General features: G+C 46.6%; 8 protein-coding genes across 8 annotated transcripts; 3 read left to right on the top strand and 5 right to left on the bottom strand.

The window, feature by feature from the left end:
• Positions 1-1,726: 1,726 nt before the first annotated feature.
• On the bottom strand, positions 1,727-2,884 carry CTRU02_214771 (transposase; the record flags this gene model as incomplete). The annotated part of the gene is made up of 1 exon (XM_036727961.2): positions 1,727-2,884. The coding sequence occupies one exon, from the start codon at positions 2,882-2,884 to the stop codon at positions 1,727-1,729; it is 1,158 nt and encodes a 385-aa protein (XP_036580490.2).
• Positions 2,885-3,896: 1,012 nt separating this feature from the next.
• On the bottom strand, positions 3,897-6,713 carry CTRU02_214772 (subtilisin-like serine protease pr1c; the record flags this gene model as incomplete). Its single annotated transcript, XM_036727962.1, has 2 exons — positions 3,897-6,214; positions 6,272-6,713. The coding sequence occupies 2 exons, from the start codon at positions 6,711-6,713 to the stop codon at positions 3,897-3,899; spliced, it is 2,760 nt and encodes a 919-aa protein (XP_036580491.1).
• Positions 6,714-8,145: 1,432 nt separating this feature from the next.
• On the top strand, positions 8,146-8,880 carry CTRU02_214773 (uncharacterized protein; the record flags this gene model as incomplete). Its single annotated transcript, XM_036727963.2, has 1 exon — positions 8,146-8,880. One exon carries the CDS (start codon positions 8,146-8,148, stop codon positions 8,878-8,880), a length of 735 nt encoding a protein of 244 aa, XP_036580492.2.
• A 286-nt stretch (positions 8,881-9,166) lies between these two features.
• CTRU02_214774 (uncharacterized protein) lies at positions 9,167-10,306 on the bottom strand (the record flags this gene model as incomplete). Its single annotated transcript, XM_036727964.1, has 4 exons — positions 9,167-9,502; positions 9,565-9,692; positions 9,749-9,913; positions 9,979-10,306. The coding sequence occupies 4 exons, from the start codon at positions 10,304-10,306 to the stop codon at positions 9,167-9,169; spliced, it is 957 nt and encodes a 318-aa protein (XP_036580493.1).
• A 1,873-nt stretch (positions 10,307-12,179) lies between these two features.
• Positions 12,180-13,061, bottom strand: CTRU02_214775 (uncharacterized protein; the record flags this gene model as incomplete). Its single annotated transcript, XM_036727965.1, has 1 exon — positions 12,180-13,061. The coding sequence occupies one exon, from the start codon at positions 13,059-13,061 to the stop codon at positions 12,180-12,182; it is 882 nt and encodes a 293-aa protein (XP_036580494.1).
• A 1,042-nt stretch (positions 13,062-14,103) lies between these two features.
• Positions 14,104-14,538, top strand: CTRU02_214776 (uncharacterized protein; the record flags this gene model as incomplete). Its single annotated transcript, XM_036727966.2, has 1 exon — positions 14,104-14,538. One exon carries the CDS (start codon positions 14,104-14,106, stop codon positions 14,536-14,538), a length of 435 nt encoding a protein of 144 aa, XP_036580495.2.
• Positions 14,539-15,123: 585 nt separating this feature from the next.
• On the bottom strand, positions 15,124-15,426 carry CTRU02_214777 (uncharacterized protein; the record flags this gene model as incomplete). The annotated part of the gene is made up of 1 exon (XM_036727968.1): positions 15,124-15,426. One exon carries the CDS (start codon positions 15,424-15,426, stop codon positions 15,124-15,126), a length of 303 nt encoding a protein of 100 aa, XP_036580497.1.
• A 977-nt stretch (positions 15,427-16,403) lies between these two features.
• CTRU02_214778 (ABC transporter) lies at positions 16,404-20,873 on the top strand (the record flags this gene model as incomplete). Its single annotated transcript, XM_036727969.1, has 3 exons — positions 16,404-16,610; positions 16,659-19,606; positions 19,661-20,873. 3 exons carry the CDS (start codon positions 16,404-16,406, stop codon positions 20,871-20,873), a joined length of 4,368 nt encoding a protein of 1,455 aa, XP_036580498.1.
• Positions 20,874-20,918: the final 45 nt, after the last annotated feature.

Raw genomic sequence — 20,918 nt, forward strand, 5'->3', positions numbered from 1 at the left:
GATACCCTTTTTTTGCGGCATGGTCAACTCTTCTGCATGCGCCGATTTCGAATTCGGTCCTGTTCGCGGCTGCAGGGGCGACTTTGACTTTTCGCTGCTCTTTGAACAGACTCTGCTGTCAGTGGCCCCATCATGTCTGTTTCTTATATTAGCAGCTGTACGCTTTTTCTTCCTGCTCCCGAGACAGCAGAAAAAGAAGAGGTTTGCCGTTGGAGCGGGATTGCGGCGGGCCAAACTGAGCGCGGTCGTTTGCTATGGCGCAATTCAAGTAGCGCTCCTCGTGTCATGGGCCAACGCATATCCAGGACCCTACGGAACAGAAGCCAGTTTGGCTGCTGCAATCTTTCGATTGTTGGACGTCTTCGCTCTCGGAGTCTTGTCATGGCTTGAGCACTCGTATTCACCACGCCCTTCGACACTGTTAAACGTCTACCTGCTTGTTTCACTCGTCTTTGACGCCGTGCAAACTCGTACCCTCTGGCTTAAAGCTCATGGAGAGACAGCAGGTGTCGTCCTACCGGCCGAATTCACAGCTTCTCTTGTGCTAAAGGGTGGCCTCTTGGCTTTGGAGTTGATCGAGAAGCGGAAGTTCCTGCTTCCAGAATGGCAACACAAGACTTCCGAGGAGATGGCTGGTGTGTTCAGTCGCACTCTTCTCATATGGCTCCGGGATGTTCTCTCAAAAGGTCGCAAGACGCTTCTGGCACCAACCGATCTGGATCCTCTCAGCGAGGGTTTAGACACGGCACGCTTGTCTGGTGCTTTTTGGACTATTTGGCACAAGAAAGGCAACCGTCTACCCAGACTTAGTCTAGTGCTCCTACGAACCCTGAAGTGGTCAGTAATGGCGCCAGTCATACCGCGTCTTGTCCAGGTCGCTTTCACCCTCTGCCAACCGCTACTGCTACGTGAGTTTCTTCGCCTTTTGGCCGGAGAAGCCACTTTTGTAGGCAGCACCGGTTATGCTTTTATCATCACCTACGGTCTTGTGTATCTTGGCATAGCCATTGTGGGTTGCATTTACTGGCGACAGACGTACAAGTGCCTTGTCAAGATGCGCGGCTGTCTCGTGGCAGCCGTGTACGACAAGACTACCCAGATCGACGCATCTCATAACAACATGACCTTGGCCGTACCACTTATCAGCACTGATATGGAACGTATCATTGCAGGCTTCAAAGATATTCACGAGATATGGGCCAACATATTGCAGGTAGCCGTAGCCGTTTGGCTGCTTTACCGCGAGTTGGGCATAGCCTGTGTGGCCCCTGCGGTTGTTGCAACCGTGTCTAGCTTGGGATCCATGTTGATGAGTGCATATGCCGACAAGGCCCAGGTTACTTGGATGGAAGCGACAGAGAAACGCATCAGCGCAATCACCAGGGCTATTGCTGGTATGAAGGCTATAAAGCTTCTTGGACTGTCCGAAGGTGTTCATCGTCTGCTGCAGAAGTTGAGGGAATCAGAACTCCAAGCTGCCCGGCATTTCCGCCACATTGAGGTGCTCACTGCCACAATTGCCTTCATGCCTCTTCTTCTCTCTCCTGTGTTCACCTTTTTGGTTTTTGTACTGCAAGCGAAAAGTGCAGGAAACAAGCTGGATACGATCAAGGCTTTTACATCCCTAGCCATACTTCAGCTAACGTCGCACACCCACTTCTCGCACACCCCCACATTTCGCACACCCATAAATTGGGTCATCATGAGGTATTCATCAACTTCATAACTATAAGTCTGATTCGTCTCCTGCAACTGTGATACTATCGCCAGTTTTAATAGGTAATTCAGGCTCGCTAGATTCATCTGAGCTATCCTCAATTTCGCCAGCCTCAATTTGGGCTTTGTGAATTGCCTCAATGTTGGCAAACTTCGAATTTGGGCTCATTTGGACCTTACGCCGCTTCCGTACCATTCCAGCCTCAACTTCTGCTTCCAACATTGCAATCTTCTTCTCTGCTGTAGCCAATTGATAGTCCTTTTCATCAAATCCCTTTTGAACCTTCCGAAACAACAGTCGCTGCGTTTGCTGATCTTTATCCAACTTGCTGAATAAGCTAAGTTGATCATATAGATCAACTGTCTTCTTGGGCGTTGACCAGGCTACTATGGATGTAGCAGATGCCCAGTTTTCGTCTTTTCCACCATCAGAGGCCCTCATAGGCGTAGAATAGCCTGGCTTTGAGGGCTTGGAAGCATTCTCAAGCAGTAGAGGGCTCATGAGCGGTCGAGCTATCGAAATGGGCCATAGTCCTGTTGCTTTCCAGCCGCTTCTGATATTCTTGCTTGAAAATGCCATCTGGCGTGCTTTTCCATAGCAGGTAAGAAAGTTCCGTTTGCCTACAACTGTAGAATCGTTGTGTTGAATGAGGTATCCAAGCTCTTTTCGATAGGTCGCCTTGAGAGGCCCAAAGACTGCTTGGTCTAGAGGTTGGAGAACGTGGGATGTATGTGGCGGTAGGAAAAGGAGATATATCTTGTGTTTATAACAGAGATACATAAATTCTGTTGTTTCATGACTGCCATGACCGTCTAGGATCAATAGTCTCTGCTCAGAGGGATGATCAGGCTTAGTCAGAGGGATAAAGATGTTCTCAAGCCATTCCACAGCTGTAGAGTCTGAAGTCCAGCCATTCTCAGTTGCTGTGAACTTCCAACCACTGTAAATATCACGTTTATGGATATCAAGAGGAAACCATTGTTGTTGAACCGATTTCCCTCGATAAATAACAAGTGGAGGAAGCGCCTGACCAGTTGCAGAGACACACTCAAGCATAGTTGTCCAAGCCCGAGACCCAGGCTGTTTTTTTCGCATTGATGAGCTTTCTGATGATCCCAGTACTAAGCCATTTGATCCTCTGCCTTCTAGGATACCAGTTTCATCCATGTTATAGCGATGATGTGGTTTGATCGCCTTGATCTCTGGAAGGGCGAGTTGTTGAAACCATTGCCTGATTACATTAGTTGAGGCCCCATTGACACGCTTAGAATCGATGGCTCTAGCTCTATGAACCTTGATTGATGGATTTCTCTTAATAAAGAACTGAATCCAGTTTCTCCCAAGTGGCTGGGTAGTGCCTCTGATGTCTAGGATTCGCTGGGCAAATTCCTTGAGTTGTTGATGTGTTGGCGGCAGCCCTAACGCCGCCTGGATACGCACCCATTCAGCTAAGTGACTTTCCTGTGCTGGAGATAGCTTCTGGAAGCTAGAGAAAGCTACATTTCTTGCCTGTGAACCCTTTAATCGAGACTGGAGGGTTGATGGTGGAATTCCAGCATCATGAGCTGCCTTTCGGACACTCTGCCCACTTGCAACTGCATTGAGAGCTTGATTGACTTCTGTTTCCGTATACTGGCCCATTAAGCGTATAAGAGTAACTATTCAAAGAATTATAATAATCGCTGTAAAAGTGGTGAAGATATTAAAGAATGTTGAAGAGGGTAAAATTCTACATGAGCGATTTATGGGTGTGCGAAATGTGGGGGTGTGCGAGAAGTGGGTGTGCGACGTTACTCTATTGCTACAATACACCTTAATAGAAGGTTGGTCAGATGGCTGACATAGTCAGACAACACAAGAGGTTCAATTCGTTGTTTCTACGTAGACTTTCCTATTAGGTCCAAAATTTACCTAGCGTTACTTATTTCTACGGCAGAGTTTAGACTACGTTATACCTACCACAATTATGCAGGAGATCCCGTATTCACAATTTAAATTTAATAGCCATTGTGGTTTTTCTATCATCATGAGTTATTCGGTTTACGTAATGCCGCCCCCCATCCGCCGAAGTAATCTGTTATGCAGTGACCAAGTCTATCACTCCACGTGCTTGAATCCATTTATCCGACAGTTAAAAATAAAAATCTTAAACAACGAAGAAAAGACCACTCTTTTCTGTTTATCTTTTTAACGGCTTCTCGTCAAAGAAGCCGCATTGTTCCATGCCCTTAGACAAATCTTTTGTTTGTCTGTCGCTGTCATAGTTCAACTGAAAAGCCTCTGTCTCAACACAGTCTCTATAATCCTGTGGTTTATCCATGTTACCCCACGTTCTTAGAGCACACACACGGAACCGGTATATGCCCGCATCCACCCAGGTACCGTCAGCAAGTTGCCCATGCCACGGTTGGTATACATTGTTGGCTCTATTGAACCCTCCTGGTCGCCGCGTGACTTCGTGACTAAAAGCTGGGCCTAGATTAACACTTTCTGTTGCGTTCTTGAGCATTTGAACATCAATGGTCAATGCCCGGGTGGAAAGATCGAATTTGAGGTTGAGAGTGGGAAGAAGCGGGAGTTGACCTCTTGAAGCGGGTTTTCCAGTCATGGCAAAGCCTGCAACAGACTGGACCTGTGGGCTAGGGATGGTGAATTCGTCCATTGACGATATAGGTGTGGCAACAAACTTGGGAGAGTATTGATCCGCTTCGGTAGCGGCTGCGAGGAAGGTGCCTTGTAATCTTTGAGGGTCTTCAATTGATAAGTCTTTGTTATCATCCTTAGCCTCCGTGTAGTTGGAACTTGTATAGTTGGAGCTCAACAACTCTGAAGCGCGACCATTATCGGTGCTATGGTCGGCAAGAACAACAATATCCCTTAAAGCGCATGCAACGCCACCATAGGCTATGAAGTGCGTTAAATTCTTTTTTGGTTGAGCATCGTTGTCAGAAGTGTTAGCGGCGCTTCTCATAGCAATGTAGCCTCCCCAAAGCGGGCAGCGAGCCGAGACAGAAGGAGAGGTAAGATTGTTCAGCCCAGTCACTGTGATTGACACGTTTGCTGACTGACCAGGTTTAAGTCTAAGAGAGTTAGGCTTAACAACCACAGAGGCGTGAAGGTCCGAATACTCTAGTGGCCCACGGACAGTCTCAAGGAATTGCTTCTCGGCTAGTGGTGATTTCCACCCCCAAGATACAAAACCGCCCTTGGGGCTTGGCCACCTCGACAATACGGTTGCTGCAGAGAGACTGAGATCGCCAAGTCCAGTATTTCTACTGTAGCTTGTCTTCGCGTCTGTACCATAGGCAAACAAATCATAGAGCACTTCCATAGTGCCAATGTTTCGAACTTCAAACGTCCTAACCCCGACGAAAAAGTCGCTGTCGTTAAATGATACGTTGGGAACGTCAGGCAAAACACTCGCTTCCACTGCTGCTGAAGGTTGAATGAGACCACCTCCTTGATGCCACACGGGGGATAGAAAATGATAATCTTTGGTCGTACCATCGGAAAATTGAACGGGCATCGCAGTGGTCGCAAGTAAGTTGACAATCTCTCGCGCTTTCAGCTCCGGCCGTGCCTGCTTCAAGAGTGCCACACACCCTGCCACGTAAGGTGCAGCCATAGATGAGCCCGATAGTACCCCATAGCCGCCCCAACTGCGCGGCAATGTCGAGACCATGTTGCCACCAGGAGCAACAACAAGTGGCATTATGCTTGCATCACCAGAGGGCCCCCAAGTACTTTTACCATTGATGCGGCCCGGCGCAAGAGAGGGTGGTTTGCAAGCAAAAAAAGGGGTGAAGGTGAGGTTGGAGTCCATGTTCACATAAATGAGCATTTTACTGTTGCTCTGTGCCGCGGAGGATGCAAATGTGAGCCAAGTTTCGGCAGTCTCCGCGGAGACAAAGCCAGCAGCGTGGATTCCAGGCGTGTTATTTTCGAACTCGAGAAGCTGGTCCATCGTCTGACTCAGATCGTCTGGATTGTCATATTGGTGTTTATATGCTTGGTCATCGTAAATAAGAACATATCGTCCACCAGCGTTCGCCACATTCTGAAGCTTCTCAGAAAAGCCGCAACCGCCCCGACGTACCAAAATAACGACCGACGAAGGGAGGGCAATGCTGCTGTTAAACAATTTACACGCATTCTCGAATTCTTTACCAATTAATAATCCGAGTGAAAGTACTTCGATCTTTTCAGGAAATCGACCTTTGGGCGTTGCTGGGGTCCACATGAACTCTGCCATAGTCTCATTAGATATAGCCGTGTCAGAGTTTCCTCGTTCTAAGCTCTGGACTACAAGAGACATGCGCGCTCGAGGACGGCTTTCAATTGTACTTAAACTGTTGACAGTCCCAACTGATAGAACTCCTTTTGCCGATGCAGGGGCATCGGCGGAGAAGGTGCCATTGGGGCCATTGTTACCCACTGCAACGACACAAACGGTGCGGCCCTCAGTCGTAATACGACTTAGGATTTCAGAGACCGGATCTAAGGGAAAATCATAAGGTCAACGTATGTCAGATAGAAAATTCTTATAAAGCTCACCATCAGGGTAAGGCCCTTTACTCAAAGACAAAGATATTGAGATTACCTCCGCTCCATTCTCATATGCCATCAATATTGCCTTGGTGATAATGTCTGAGTCTAACAAGGTATTTCTCGTGTCGCAGCCAATGATACGATAGTGATGAATATTTGCTCCCGGTGCCGCACCTACATAGCCTGTTCTGGTATCATTCCCAGCGGCTATACCACTTGTGTGCGTCCCATGGAATGAACATTCAGTATAGGGATCTGCACTTGGGTTTGCTGGCAGTCCTCGTTTCCAATCGTCGCCGACGAGGTCGTACCCGCCGCTCACTTTGAAGCCAGTCCCGAAGCCGCCTCCCAGACCGGGGTGCAGATAATCCAGGCCGGAGTCGATAAGTGCAATTGTCACGCCTTGACCGGTGATATTCTGTTGATGCAATTTATCGACGCCTGTCATTTTGTGCACGCTATTAGCAGCGAAGACTTTTCTGGCAGCTTCACGGCTTTCGCCCTCAGCAGTTGAGATGTTCACCAAAGTCGTTGGTGCAGAATCCTTTCTAGCGCTCTTTCTTCCGAGCGAATTCGCGGTAGTTTGTTTGAGACGCGGAATTTGGTTTCTAAACCCATCATGAGGGTTTATCATGAAAGACGATGCGTCACCCACGTTAACCATAGAGCTTTCTTCGATCGGTACGAATCTGTAAGATGCCAGGGGCGAAGTCCAAACTCGAATCACTCCTGGGATTGCTTTTAGACAATTGATTGTAGAAGCCGTCTCAAAGTCACTGTAGCTGTTCCCGAAGCTCTCATGTTGTAGCGACAAGCCTTTGAAGATAGTGCTTCGCAACTGGTGACGCAACTTCAGCCGTGGCTTTCTCGTGTCCGTAGTATTTAAGTCCCGGCCATGGCATTGCCATGCTCCATAGCCTTCGAATGATTTACTGAGGCGTGATATATCCTGTTTTATTGCATGAGAATGAATGGCTTAGTAATGGATGGTGCAACAAACCTCTTCTGACGTAACCTCGACGGTGAATAGCTCTCCCGAAGCGACTATCGAGACTACCCAGAAAAAGAGCAGCCAAATCGGGTTCCTTGGCTTATAGTTCTGCATTATAACGAAAGAAAACGCGCATAAGATATCGACATCCGAAATCTCACGCCTATGTCAAGGACGAACAGTCACCTACGAATGGCAGCGGTAAACGACTGAAAATTGTCCCGTTCGTGAGCCAACAATTCATATGCTTAGTTACCTTAATGAAAGCTCCTGCTAATCTGGCTTGGGTCAGCAGCATGAGTAAGGAACGTTAGTTGACTTTTGCCATTTAATCCCTGCGAATGAAAGACAGATCTGCGATGTTTGCAGCCGGGGACCTGGACCTTGACAGTGTCCTCGTTGTAATAATATTTCGAATTACCTGACACGCCAGTTCGTAATGGGCGATGCGATCACTTACTACCTTTGTGTCTGGAAACCGAAACGTCATGAGATTAAGCTTTGTACGAACTTACAGAAGTTCATTGAGTCATTTTAGAGTTTGGTCTGGCGAACTCAAGTCTGGTGGGTTTGTTTAGGAGCCCGCAGCAGCGACTGGGGCACTCTCGCTTTCGCACTTTTCACCTACAAGGGCCGGATGGATACAGGGGCATTGAATTAACGTTGCAATGATGAGACGCTATGAAATTCATTGTTCTGGCAGGTTGCTAGCTGTTTCAAAGCTATGTGTACAGTAACTAGAAGGTAAGTATAGAAGACGAAAATCTTCAGATCGCTCTGTCAATGAAGGGTTGGACATAAGATCGCGCAATTGGAAACATTCGCTTTATTTTGTCCTGGCCAGAACCAGTTTTGTCACTCACGATATCCCTTTCGCCATCAACCCGAGATGACACCAACAAAATTTTGGCCGCGTTGGATGCCTAATGCATTCGCGTTTTCGGGGTCAACATATCGCAGAGTCGGGCAAACTCATCCAAATGAGGAGAAGAACATCGACGAAGTCAACCTCGAGGACAATGCACCTCAACTCGGCCAGGAGACTATACCTTCTGAAGAAACGCATAATTACGACTTCGCAGCAATAGCTCGTCTAATTCTCCTGCTTGCATCACTTTTTGCGATAGCTGTCATTGCTGGCTTGGCGGCGCGTTACGATACTCCAAAGCCGTCTCACACAAACATAGAGCCCCCTTACCGCTATGACAAGGTGGAACCGCGCGTGCGCCGCTGCGGACATACAGCATCTGAAGCCCGCTCTCATGGCTGTATCTTTTCGCCCGTGTCGTTCGCCTGGCTTCCCCCAAGTTGCGTGGACGCTGAACTGGATGCTGAGATTCGCACACATCCGGATTGGGTGCTTTACGCAGACTTGAATAAGACGCGTGTCAAAAGTGAGACGGAATGGGCCGCCGACAATAGCAAAACGTGGCTAACTAATCGCGCACATATGCTCCATTGTGTCTTCTCGTGGCGACGGATGCATCGCGACTTAGTGGCGGGAAGGGAACTGCATACAGGGCTCGGCATGGCACATACCAAGCATTGTGCGAACATCATCATGTGGAAAAGGGATCCGGAAGAGATTGTCACGGGAGCAAGGGTGATTTACCCAGGATGTTGAAACCAAGTTCTTCACGCAATGCCTTATTTTCTGCGCAGAACACTTTAAAACTGCAAATTTGAAATCATTATAAATGGTGCTCGAATATATAATGGGTAGCTAAGAGGACTGCTTCTCGAATTAAGCCTATGTTGCAGCGCACTTTATATAGCACGACGCCATCTTCGCTCTAGCTTGAAATTGTTCATTTAATGGTTTGTGAGAAAATCAGAATATTTAGTATTCGAGCTGTTCGTATCAATTGGAAATAGGATTATAGCTAACTGCACTCTTGATACTATTGTTTTTATGTATTTGGCTTGACTATTGCATTTGGCGCTCCTTCCGGATTCCTGGCAACTGCGTCATCGCAACTTCCATTGTATCTGGCCATCTGCCAGTCTTGAATTTTCTCAAAGTTACGACATGTGTGCGATACATTACTAAGTACGTTGTAGTTGCGACCAAGACCTTTGTAGTAGATGCTAGGTATAGGTGAAAGGTCTGCATGACACATAACGTACTGACGAATAACTTCGAGACAGTGATCGCGGTGGAAGACCATATGCTCAGTAGCTTTCTTTTCACCCTTCAAAGTAGAGGGAAAATAAGTTTCAGGCCAAAAGGTGGTGCGGATGTAGTCCTGCAACATTCGTCATCAACATCAATGTCGGTTTTGAAAGGGTGCTTAGAAAGCCAACATACCAGACAGTGAAGTGCGTGGAATACTTCTAGCCCGACAACATAGCCATCCATGTCATAGTGCCAATATTTGTAGTGATCTTCTCCCCAAGCTTGACGAGCTTCTTGCTCAGTGATTCGGAAAAAGCGCCCTATTTCACACACGTCAATGTCTGTCTGAATACTCTATAGGATAAGCCTTGTGTACCATCAACGAGCTTCTTCCAATTTTTGTCAACTTCAGGATGTTTGGCAGGGTCACCAAAGTAGCGAATCGGATCTAAATTGGAAAGATACATGCCGCCGTCATCATCAATGACAGGCGCGCCGTAGAATTTACGCTGTTCCAATTGGATGTATTTTTTCGCTGGACCTATTGAAAATTATCAGAATACATCATCGTCACAAAAGATGAGAGATTCAATGAACTAAACTAACCAAACTCGGTATCAAAACCCGACTTGAATGAACCGCCAGAACTGAGTGAATCTCGAGTACACTCCTGGTTTCTCCAGCCGAGATATATGATAATGACAAGAATGATGTTTGTGAACACCGCCACGCATACCGAAGCCACAAAAAAGTGTCTTAGAGAGTTCTTTTTATCTCTTGTCTGGAAACTGAGAATATCATAATCACACGAACGCATCATTTGTGTGTGATAGATGACATTTTCGCTTTCGAGGCTGGATCGTGATTCATTTTCCTCTTCTGTTGAGTAGGCGTCCCTTGTTGGGGCCCGTGAATATTTGGGCTGAGCCTTCATTAGGACTTGACAAAGTATTGGAACCGCGGTTGGTGTGGATGAAAAACAAACTTGAGTGCAAGAAGCTAATGGACAGCTTCTCATCGACTTTCAAGTCCTTAGCGGTTACAACTGTTGATGACATCCCATGAAGAATTCAGGCCACGGCTTCAATCGGGGCCATGTCAGAGCTAATGCCGATATTCGTCTATGGCAACACTACAAGTGGATATACTAGAAAGTCAATATTTTGAATGAATCCTTGTACTGCCTAGTGCAAAGGCCAGGATCGTATGGAGGGTTGATAAAGTTTGCATCATGTGATGAAACACTCCGTGTTGAGGTCATATTCAGTGTAGGTTTCTTCATTTTAAGATTTCATAGCCTCACGTCTTTTGCTGAGTGTCATCAAACAAAAAGGACCGATGTGACCGTAGCGCTAGCAATATTAATCGCGCTTCAAACTTAATGGACAGACAAGGTCACGAAGAAATCAAAAGCTCTGTGGGCCTGTGGCATGTTTCACCGGCCTTGTACTTCATTTTTTTCCGAAGCTCAACAGATCGTCAGGTGCAATGGTGCAAACTTAAGTTATAGTTTGATCACTTTCAGAATGTAACCATTCGTAGCAGGTTTCAAAGAGAGGAACGACAATGACTTCAATTTTTTTGCATCTGAATATCTTCCATCGTATCGTTTCACTTCGGCTGCGGCCTGCAACAGGAACAAACCGGCCCATTGAAAGGCCCCATAATTCTCCAATGCTTATAGCGCAACGCTCGCTATCCAAGTAGAAGTTGCAGCATTTGTGTCTGATTGGCCGATACCCCGCAGGCTTTGTACCTGTTGCCAGGCCGTAGTCAATGGGATCGGAAGGTTGACTTCGTCCTACATACTAAAGACCTGCAGCTAGAAGGGTAAAAAAAAATAAAAGCAATTGGCAATGCGTTTTTTAGTTAGTACCCAATTTAAACTTAAATATAAATCACTGCACTATAGCAGATTATTATCGAAGCTATCAACTCCTCAACAAATTTTTATTCTTTTTACTGTCCTAAGCCTACTTAAGCTAGCTATGGTTGGGTTGGTCTTTCAAAGGTTCTCTCTGAGACTATAACATGCTTGTCAATGTAGCCCTGTATCTTTTCGCAATGAAATCCCAAAACAATGAAGCCTTGACCCAGTACTACAAGCCCTGCTCGGAACAACAAGAGCACATCTGCAAAGTATAAACGGAGACATACAAGTTGCAATCCCACCCCCGGAATCAAAGCTCCACATCCCCACAAAACCGGGCGTCGAATTACGCTGCCTCCAAGTTTCAAGGACTCAACTGAAAAAGCTTGTGTCGACCGTTTCGTGAGGTGAGGCAAAGATGAGTTACTGCTAGCAGAAAAAACGCAGCCTATGAGTAGAAAAGATACTGGGTAAAAACAAGTCTGGCGGTAACATTCGTTGCCAAAGGTAAGAGGCGTTTGATTGAACTGTGGAATGAAAAGTGGAAAAAACCATCTTTCCTCTGAGCTTGTCAGTCGTGAAGGAAAAAGTCACTCAGGTCGCCACTTCGGCTCTTGCGCTTGAATTGTCCATCAGTTCCGTTCAACTGAAACATAGCCGCCACTTAAAGCTCCAGTTTAGTACAAACTAATTATGTAGTCCATGCCAAATCACTGAGAAAGAAAACAGCTACTGTAATAGAGATTTTGATCAGAAGTCTTTTTGTGTTTGCGAAAGATAAAGCTATGTGTGCTGCTTTGACTTTTCTGTAAGGCTTCAATGAAATCTGCGTAAGGCCTGTTTAAGAGATTGGAGAAGCATGTCTTCCAATGGAGTTAAATAATCTCTCCTCCAACTAAAAGACCCCCTCTGGACACAACCTTGACGTTTTTCACAGCTAATATCCCGGCGAACTGGCTCCAGCCTTTTCCTCTTCCTTAGCCAAAAGTCCAGTCCATGGTTTTCCGTTGAGGTCCAGCTTCAACTCAACGCATTTGTTAACGCTGTTTATTTCTGCCCACGTCGGTCGCATCAGATCTTTCTCATGCTCTAGCACCATCCAGTTGCAGTGCACCGTGTGTTCATACTGCAGTGCCTGCTTGTAGACAAAAACGTGCTTCTCACCCGCTAGCTTGCGCGCCAGTGCATGGGATAAGTGCCGCCACACGTAGGCGCAATGAATCTTGTGGAAGTAGAAATGCGTCCAGATGCCGTCGTGGTGGCCTAACTCTTCGGGGTCGCTTGGTAACTCGACTTTGTATTCTTTGTCGGCCGCCCATTTCCAGTTGGACAGACCAGCGCCCCATGGCGATAGAGGTGATGCATCGTTGTACGAGTCCTCCAACACATAGCTGTCTAAACACTCTGGGTTGGACCAGCCCGTCATCATGAGGTCAAACTTGCAGCCTGCAGCCTGTGCTGTGGTTGAGTTATGGCCACAATCAGCAAGGGGCGGATACTCGTCCACAGCGTCAGCGACATGGCTTGCGACCGAGCCGACACTGTGACTGGGTGCGTTGACCAGCGAAGTGAACGCACCCGCGATGAGCGCCACAATGACCGTGTAGCCGACTACGGCCAAGCCCAGAAGCACGATTCTCCGGGTCTTGGTCTTCCTGTGCTCGTCCGTGGATGTTGCAGACATCCACCTGAACAAGAGTGACTCTTTGCTGCCTTGACCTCCAAGAAGAAGTTCCCGATCATCGTCATTGTCTTGGTAGTGCATGCTGGAGTTTTCGTATGTGTTTTCAGCCCGATTCGCACTCTGCTTTTCAAACATGGTGTTTATGTCTAGGGTTCAAAGCTTGACGGATGTATGTTGTGTTTTCTACATGTGCAGACTCACACAAGATAGAAGCACTGAGCGGATGTGGCCGGTCATATGGCAGTGGCAGACCTTTGGGGAAAAAAGAATCTGAGGGTCTTGAATCTAAATTCAGCACGGAATAAATCGTCCACAATCACAATCAAAACCCATACCTTCCACGGTAATGTCATGACTTTTTGTCTCATGTAGCATCCGTCTGAAATCTAAAATGTGGAGGCGACAATGAAAACGTAAGTGACGAAATGATACACATCACGAATCATCCGCAATGGGTCCACCGACATAAGCCAGTAATGAGAGTTTAGCTGTGTTGAAATATCATGTAACATTACTCAGTTTTAGTTTCACTAATATCATGGGGTCAAGAAGCTTTTAATCTACCCTAGGCGTATGATAAAATCAAAGAAACTTTGTTTGTTTGTTCTAAACAGGATTGTTTACAACCTTTCTCACTGATGTTCATCTTCCATCTTATCAGGCAGTCTGTCACACATGCAGCCCTCCTGGGACTTCTCTCACCAACAACAAGCTAGTTGAATTTTCACCATCATCAAATATTTTCGCCTTCGGATCAGCATTTTTTTTGCTCCCTATTCGAAGTTATCCTAATACTACAGAACCCCCAATTATCTTGGTTGCTCTGCGCCACAGCAAATCTCTCATTTCGATTGCCAATATGGTATCTATCGACTTTCACAACAGCTTTGATTTGCAAGAACAACGATCATTTCTTGACAGAGATGAGTTTCTTGCGAGTACCAGTCGGCAAAAACTAAACAAACGACCATGGCCTCTTCATTTAGCCATGCAACTTACCATCTATTTGCTAGCGTTCTACGGCGCTGGCTCGCTCGTCTTTTCCACGCGTGGTTTCTTTGTTTCGAATGGAGACAAACCCGATACCGAAGGAAAGAATATCGCCAAAGGTTATCAGGCTGTTGGCGGTTCTGAAATTGTCAACTGCTTCTCTTGCGGGTTTACAGCTGCCGAAGCTATGACGCGAGGCTGTATCTGGGAAGAAATGGATATGCAATGGCTACATCCAAAATGCGTTGATCTAGAGCTGCGCGAGGAGTATGCCAAAAAGGGACATGGACCAGATGGTATATGGATGTTCGAAACCGAAGCTCCCGGAGGTGATGGATTAGGACCATTTCAGATCGTAAACAGTACTGAGCTGAGCTTGCTTGTTGAGCCAGGCCGTAAAGCGTGGTCGACAATGGAACATCACCTTTTACACTGCAACTACCGGTGGCGGAAGCAGTTCAGAACTAGGCACACTGGAGTTATTTGGCCCATGCCCAGAGAAAAGGAGGCACATGTCGCACATTGCGGCAAAATGACGCTAATGCAAAACGTGCCGTTGGAACAGTATCGGACTCGAGTCTCGTATACGGGGCCGACGAAAGTGGGTAAAAATTCTAGATAGAGTTGCAAGTCGATTATAGGAATCGCAGCAGATCGCTGACCTTTCTGTCGGACACGAGGTGAAGGGTGGGGCTGAACCTGGTGGGGCGCTACCCCTTGTCTCGAGCATAGTTCATTAGCATTGGAGATGTCATTAAATTCAAAGTCTACATCAACAACTGAGCAAGTGTTTCATGAAGCCTACTGGCATTCGAGTCAGTAGTGTTGCAAAGGTGAAAGTTAGTAGTCACTACGGCCGGCTACTTTTGAAATGCATTGTGTCATTCATGCCACTCGGTATTGCCAAAGAGGAAAGCAACGGAGGCTCAACAACGGTACATGAGCATCTAGGCAGCCAGCGATAGTATAAGAACTTCAACGTCTACTTGACTTTTGTCCCACAATCTTTATACTATAACGATAGTCCACCAACACTCACAACTTGAAGAAGAGATTTTGGTTCAAAATTCACGCCAACATATTTCAACATGAAACCTGTTTGTTTTGTCATCTTTCCCCTATCCCTAGCGGCTGTCCTCAAACATGGCAACAGTAACACAGCTGTCGATTTCGTTGGTCCTCCATTCGCGTCTCTTACTTACATGAGCTAATAATCTACCAGGCACGACGCGGCTTGGGCGATGACTTGAGCACCGATCTTATTCTCACGGATGATGATACGCATGTGAAGGCTGAGAACAAACGTGGGCTTGGTGACGACTTGAGCACCGATCTTATTCTGACGGATGATGATACGCATGTGAAGGCTGAGAACAAACGTGGACTTGGTGACGACTTGAGCACCGATCTTATTCTGACGGATGATGATACGCATGTGAAGGCTGAGAGCAAACGTGGACTTGGTGACGACCTGAGCACCGATCTTATCCTCACGGATGATGATACGCATGTGAAGGCAGCAGAGAGGAAGCGAACGACAAAGGCTTTTTAAAAGAATATATTCTGCTAGACATGGCTAGACATGACTAGCTAATGGATTAGGAACGAGAATTAGAGTATCTAAAATCTACAAAGTGCGACAAGGCTTTTATCTTTTCAATATACCTCTTAAGGCCAAGCCTGTAAGTCTGGCTGTTTGGTTCAAAGAGAGTACCGTCGTTGCCATCGCCTTGAATGACGAGATATCCGAGTTACATTAGTAAATCGATGCTTCTGAGGTTACTAGTAACAGAAGAAATTCAAGAGTTTGAGATATGCTAGTAGATGAGCGATCGACCTTGCTGGACTTTCAAATTTAGGCAGCAAGTAACTACGCAATGAGGTGGCGAGGAGAACCTAAGAAGGAACTGCTGAACGACCCGATTTGAAGATATTGAAACGAATCTTTGCAGATAGTGATTAAACTTTTGAAAGGCAGAGAGCAGAGACAAAGTAAATAGTTTATCACAAAGAATTGTGGTGAAATGTAGGCTAAAGTGATGAATCCTTGGAGATTGTGAAGTCACCATTATTCCGATTGACTGCTGACGGAAATTACTCAATTTGCCAGACTCCGTGTAAGTTCAGCGCCCAGGTCTACAGTGCCGGTTTTCAGACTCGCACTGTATTGATAGGCATAAGCCCTTCCAGCTGAAACTCTGGTTCTTAAAGTTTAAATACAACCCCTGTCCCCGACGTGTACCCTCACGAAGAACACACTGCCAAACAACCGGCCGTATCTAAATTCCGTGCGATAGGTTATTGACTTCTTTGACTCGTGAATCCACTTACTTTTGTAATACACATCATATTGAAAAGTAAGCCTTTGCCTTGTTCTTAGTAAATCGCAGTGGCACTTCCAAGATCCAGCCTCACTCCTACTATGCAAGCCTAAAAGCCATACGCCTCAATCGAGTGTTGTTTTCAGTGCAAATTCAAAGCGATCCAATGAGTAATCACTGCTTCAACGACGATACGCTGGGTCCGGTTGTTTACGGCTGCCGCGATGACTTTGACTTTACCGTCAGATTCGAAGAAGTTTTCTTAACAATAATACCGGACTCTCTGTTTGTAGCGACCACAGTTTTTCGTATCGTCTATCTATCACGTAAGAAGAAAATTGCTGTTGGCGGTTTTCAGCGATGGCTCAAGCTTGTGAGCACAATATCAACCGGAGCCCGTTGCGCTGCTAATGCTTAATAGTTGTTTCTTATGGTCTTCACTGGCATGCAGCTTGGTGTTTTAATTCTGTCATGCCGCACAACGGAATTACCTTCCCGGTATACTGTGGCGTCTGAAAGCCTACGACTTGTTGCCAGCTTCTTTATGATTTTACTTTCCTTCTTGGAACATACTCACTCGCCACGGCCTTCAATACTGATCAACATCTACCTGCTAGTCACTGTTTTGTTTGACATTGCCCGTTCAAGGACCCTCTGGATTTCACGAGCATCTCGGAATGAAACCTATCAAGCGCAATTCAGTGTAACCGTCACTGTGCTCAAAGCAATAATTTTTGTGTTGGAGTCTCTGAAAGCGACTCGGGTGCTACAAAGTCCGGAATTGACAAGCGGCATCATCAGTCTTTCTACCTACTTCTGGGTCAACACACTCCTCATCACAGGGTTTCGCAAGCCTCTCGCCACAAATGATCTATATGCAATAGACGAGGCAATGTCGGCCAAGATCCTTTACGCCCAGTTCTCGCCCCATCTAGAGAAACACGTCACCATAGGCAGCAAACATATCTTACTCAAAAGTCTTTTTTCCACGCTAACGGTTCCTTTTGTACTGCCTATCCTTCCGCGGCTCTGCAACATGGCTTTCATCTTCTGCCAACCTCTTTTAATTCAGAGTTTACTTAACTATCTTCAAGACGCCCATGCAAATTCCCCGCCTAATAAGGGTTACGGGTTCATCGGTGCTGCGGTGCTAATTTACCTCGGCATGGCTACGTCAACGTCTCTATACTGGTATTTTCAAGAGCGTTTTGTATATATGCTAAGAGGAGTCTTGATCTCTGCTATATACCACAAAACGACCGTTGTTACGCTCGCTGCTGCAAATGATTCAGAAGCTCTCACGCTTATAAACGCCGACGTGGACCGTGTTAAGAACGGGTTTCAGCAAATACACGAGTACTGGGCTAACACAATCGAGGTTGCACTAGCATGCTGGCTACTTCAGCGACAAATTGGCGTAGCATTCGTAGCGCCTATAATGGTCGTAGTCTTTTGCACCGCTGCCTCTATGGTTGTAGCCAAGCTTACGGGAAAGCGTCAGACGTTGTGGATGGGCTCAATACACAAGCGAGTGGGTGCAACCACAAAAGCTATCGCAGACATTAAAGCATTAAAGATTTCAGGAATGTCGGGCTCGATAGCGGCTAAGATTTCTGACATGCGACTGAAGGAGCTTAATGCGGGGGGGCATTGGCGTTTGATGCTCCTCGCAGCTGGCTTGATTGCCCTGACACCATCTCAGCTGGGCCCAGTCATGACCTTTGCTGTAGCTTCTCAGACTCTCAGCGCCACGCGTATCTTCACTTCTATGGCGTACCTCATGCTTCTAGCAGCTCCACTAGGAAGCCTTTTTCAGAATATCCCACAACTTGTATCTGCATTCGTATGCTTGGGTCGTATTCAGGCGTACCTTAACAAAGCATCCCGAGTCGACACCCGCAAGACATTCGACGCCTCAATTCTTTCTGAGAAGCAAACAAATGTCTCCTCCAAAGCAGATCATTCAGCTCTTTCACTGAGTGGAGTCTCATTCGGTTGGGCAGAAGGCAAAAACGTCTTGGAGAACATTGATATCACTGTTCCCTGTGGTGCGCTTACCATAATCTTGGGACCTGTAGCCTCTGGGAAGTCGACTTTGTTGAAGGCTCTCCTTGGGGAGATACCGGTCAGATCCGGTGATGTGATTGTGGGTGTCCAATATCGCAAAATAGGATATTGCGACCAAACCCCCTTTCTTTACAATGACACAATCTTTGCCAATATCATTGGATCTTCCGAATTTGATCCGGAACGATACAAAGAAATAATTGAGGCGACTTCGCTATCTACTGACTTTGATACAATGCCTGAGGGAGATCGCACTATGGTGGGGAGCAATGGAGTAGCCTTAAGCGGTGGCCAGCAACAACGAGTTGCTCTTGCCCGAGCCTTATATCTACAATCCGATCTTCTGATCTTGGATGATATTCTTAGCGGTCTCGATGCGATAACTGCGAGACATATATGCCTGAAACTTTTTGGAAGTAATGGCTTGAGTCGTCGGAGAGGGGCGACTGCGGTGTTATGCACCCACTCGGATTGGTATGCGTCACTTGCTGACCATATTATCATACTTGGTGGCGATGGTTCCATTGCCGAACAGGGGTCATTTGCCAACCTACAAGCTAGTAGCAGGTATTGCAAGAGCTTCGAGGGTCAATATACTGAAGGGGCTTCTGAACCAAACCAGCGTTGCAATAATTCTCAACCTGATAGAGTAGCTTCAATGCGATCAACGACTGAAGCTTCCGCAGTAGCCAAGGCTCTGGGGATAGCAAATAACCTGGGCGATGGAACCGTTTACAAACACTACTTTGGCAGTATTTCTCCTTGGGTTACTGCACTTGTCTTATTATGGTGCTGCATATATGGCTTCACGTTCAACTTTCCAACGGTGTGGCTGAAGTTCTGGTCCGAAGACGCTGTTGCCCCGAAACCAACACACCCAAGGGCGTTCTATATGGGGATTTATGCTTTGCTGCAAGTAATTTGTCTTGGTTCCCTGCTGGTGGTAGTGTTTCTCTCAACACAAACAATGATCTCTCAGTCGGGCAAAAAGCTGCATACACAAGCTCTACGAACGCTCATCGGCGCACCTTTGCGATTATTCTCTAATACAGAAGCAGGAACGGTGGCCAATCTTTTTGCCCAGGATATTGCCCTAATAGATAGCGATCTACCCATGGCATTGACTAACTTCTTACTCTTGGTCTTTGCCGCTATGGGAATGGCTGCCGTTATCGCTATATCATCACCATGGCTGGCTCTGAGTTACCCTTTCCTCGTGGGTATTTTATACTGGATTCAGACTTTTTACCTCCGAACATCAAAACAATTACGTGTTCTGGAACTGGAAGCAAAAGACCCTTTGTAGTAGGTACCTCTCTTTCATCCGTCAAGACAGTTGCTAATTAATACAACCAGCTCTCACTTTATTAACACTCTCAATGGCCTAGCCACATTACGAGCGCTAGGGTCTATTCCCTCTACTATAAATTCTCACAACGAACTACTGGACACTAGTCAACGTTCAGCTTACCAGCTCGCGATTGTCCAGCGTTGGCTGCAACTAACACTAAAGTTTCTTGTAGCTATCATTGCAACAATTGTGGTAGCGCTTGCAACTCAGCTACGAGCAAACACTGGTTTTACTGGGGCTTCCCTTGTTACGCTCATGTCATTTGGCGATACACTTACTACAATTGTACAGTCATATACAAAACTCGAAACGAGCATTGGGGCCGTAGCACGCCTCAAGACATTTAGTGATATGGTAACTCCGGAGGCTAGACCCGGTGAAGATATGGTTCCAAATGAAGGCTGGCCAACGAAAGGTACAATTCATGTATCAGCCGTATCTGCCTCCTATGAGGAAACTCAAGTCTTACATGGCTTAGCGAATGAAAACAAACTGCCAAGTGACGTAGCGCTTCGGGACATTAACCTTTCTATTCGCTCTGGAGAGAAGGTAGCGATATGCGGTCGGACAGGCAGTGGCAAATCGTCGATCGTTCTTTTGCTTCTACGTCTACTTGAAATTATACCTGGAAGGGATGGCAAAATCACGGTAGATTCGTTACCCATCGAAAAAGTCGATCGTGAGATTCTGCGAAGCCGCATCATAGCCGTATCACAGGACGCTATCTTTCTTCCAGATGGCTCTACAGTACGCGAGAACCTTGATCCAGTTTATGCGGCCAAGGACTCTGAGTGCCTCAGTGTTTTAAAGGAAATTGGGCTTAGCTCGGTGATACACGAGCGAGGAGGGATAGACGCTTGTTTAGCTGCAGAGTCGCTCAGCCAAGGTCAGAAGCAGCTATTCTGCTTGGCCCGTGCTGTTTTACGTCGTCGTGTGAAAAGTCGAAAGGGAACCAATGGCGGTATTCTATTGCTGGATGAATTTTCTTCCAACGTCGACCAAAACACTGATCTCGAAATGCAAAAAATCATCCGTCGCGAGTTTGACGGGTATACGATCATGATGGTTTCACATCGTCTAGAAATGGTACTAGAATTCGACACGGTCATCGTTATGGACAAGGGACAGGTAGCTGAAGTTGGCAACCCACGCATGCTCAAGGATCAAGAAGGTGCCATGTTCCAAGGTCTGTGGAACAACAGCAGAGCCAAGGAGTGATACTATTTCACTTTGCCAGTAATCCTTGAGAAGACGTTGGATCTA

This window comes from Colletotrichum truncatum (genome assembly GCF_014235925.2).
Source record: "Colletotrichum truncatum strain CMES1059 chromosome Unknown Contig_0011, whole genome shotgun sequence".
In the NCBI taxonomy this organism is placed as follows: Eukaryota; Fungi; Ascomycota; class Sordariomycetes; order Glomerellales; family Glomerellaceae; genus Colletotrichum; species Colletotrichum truncatum.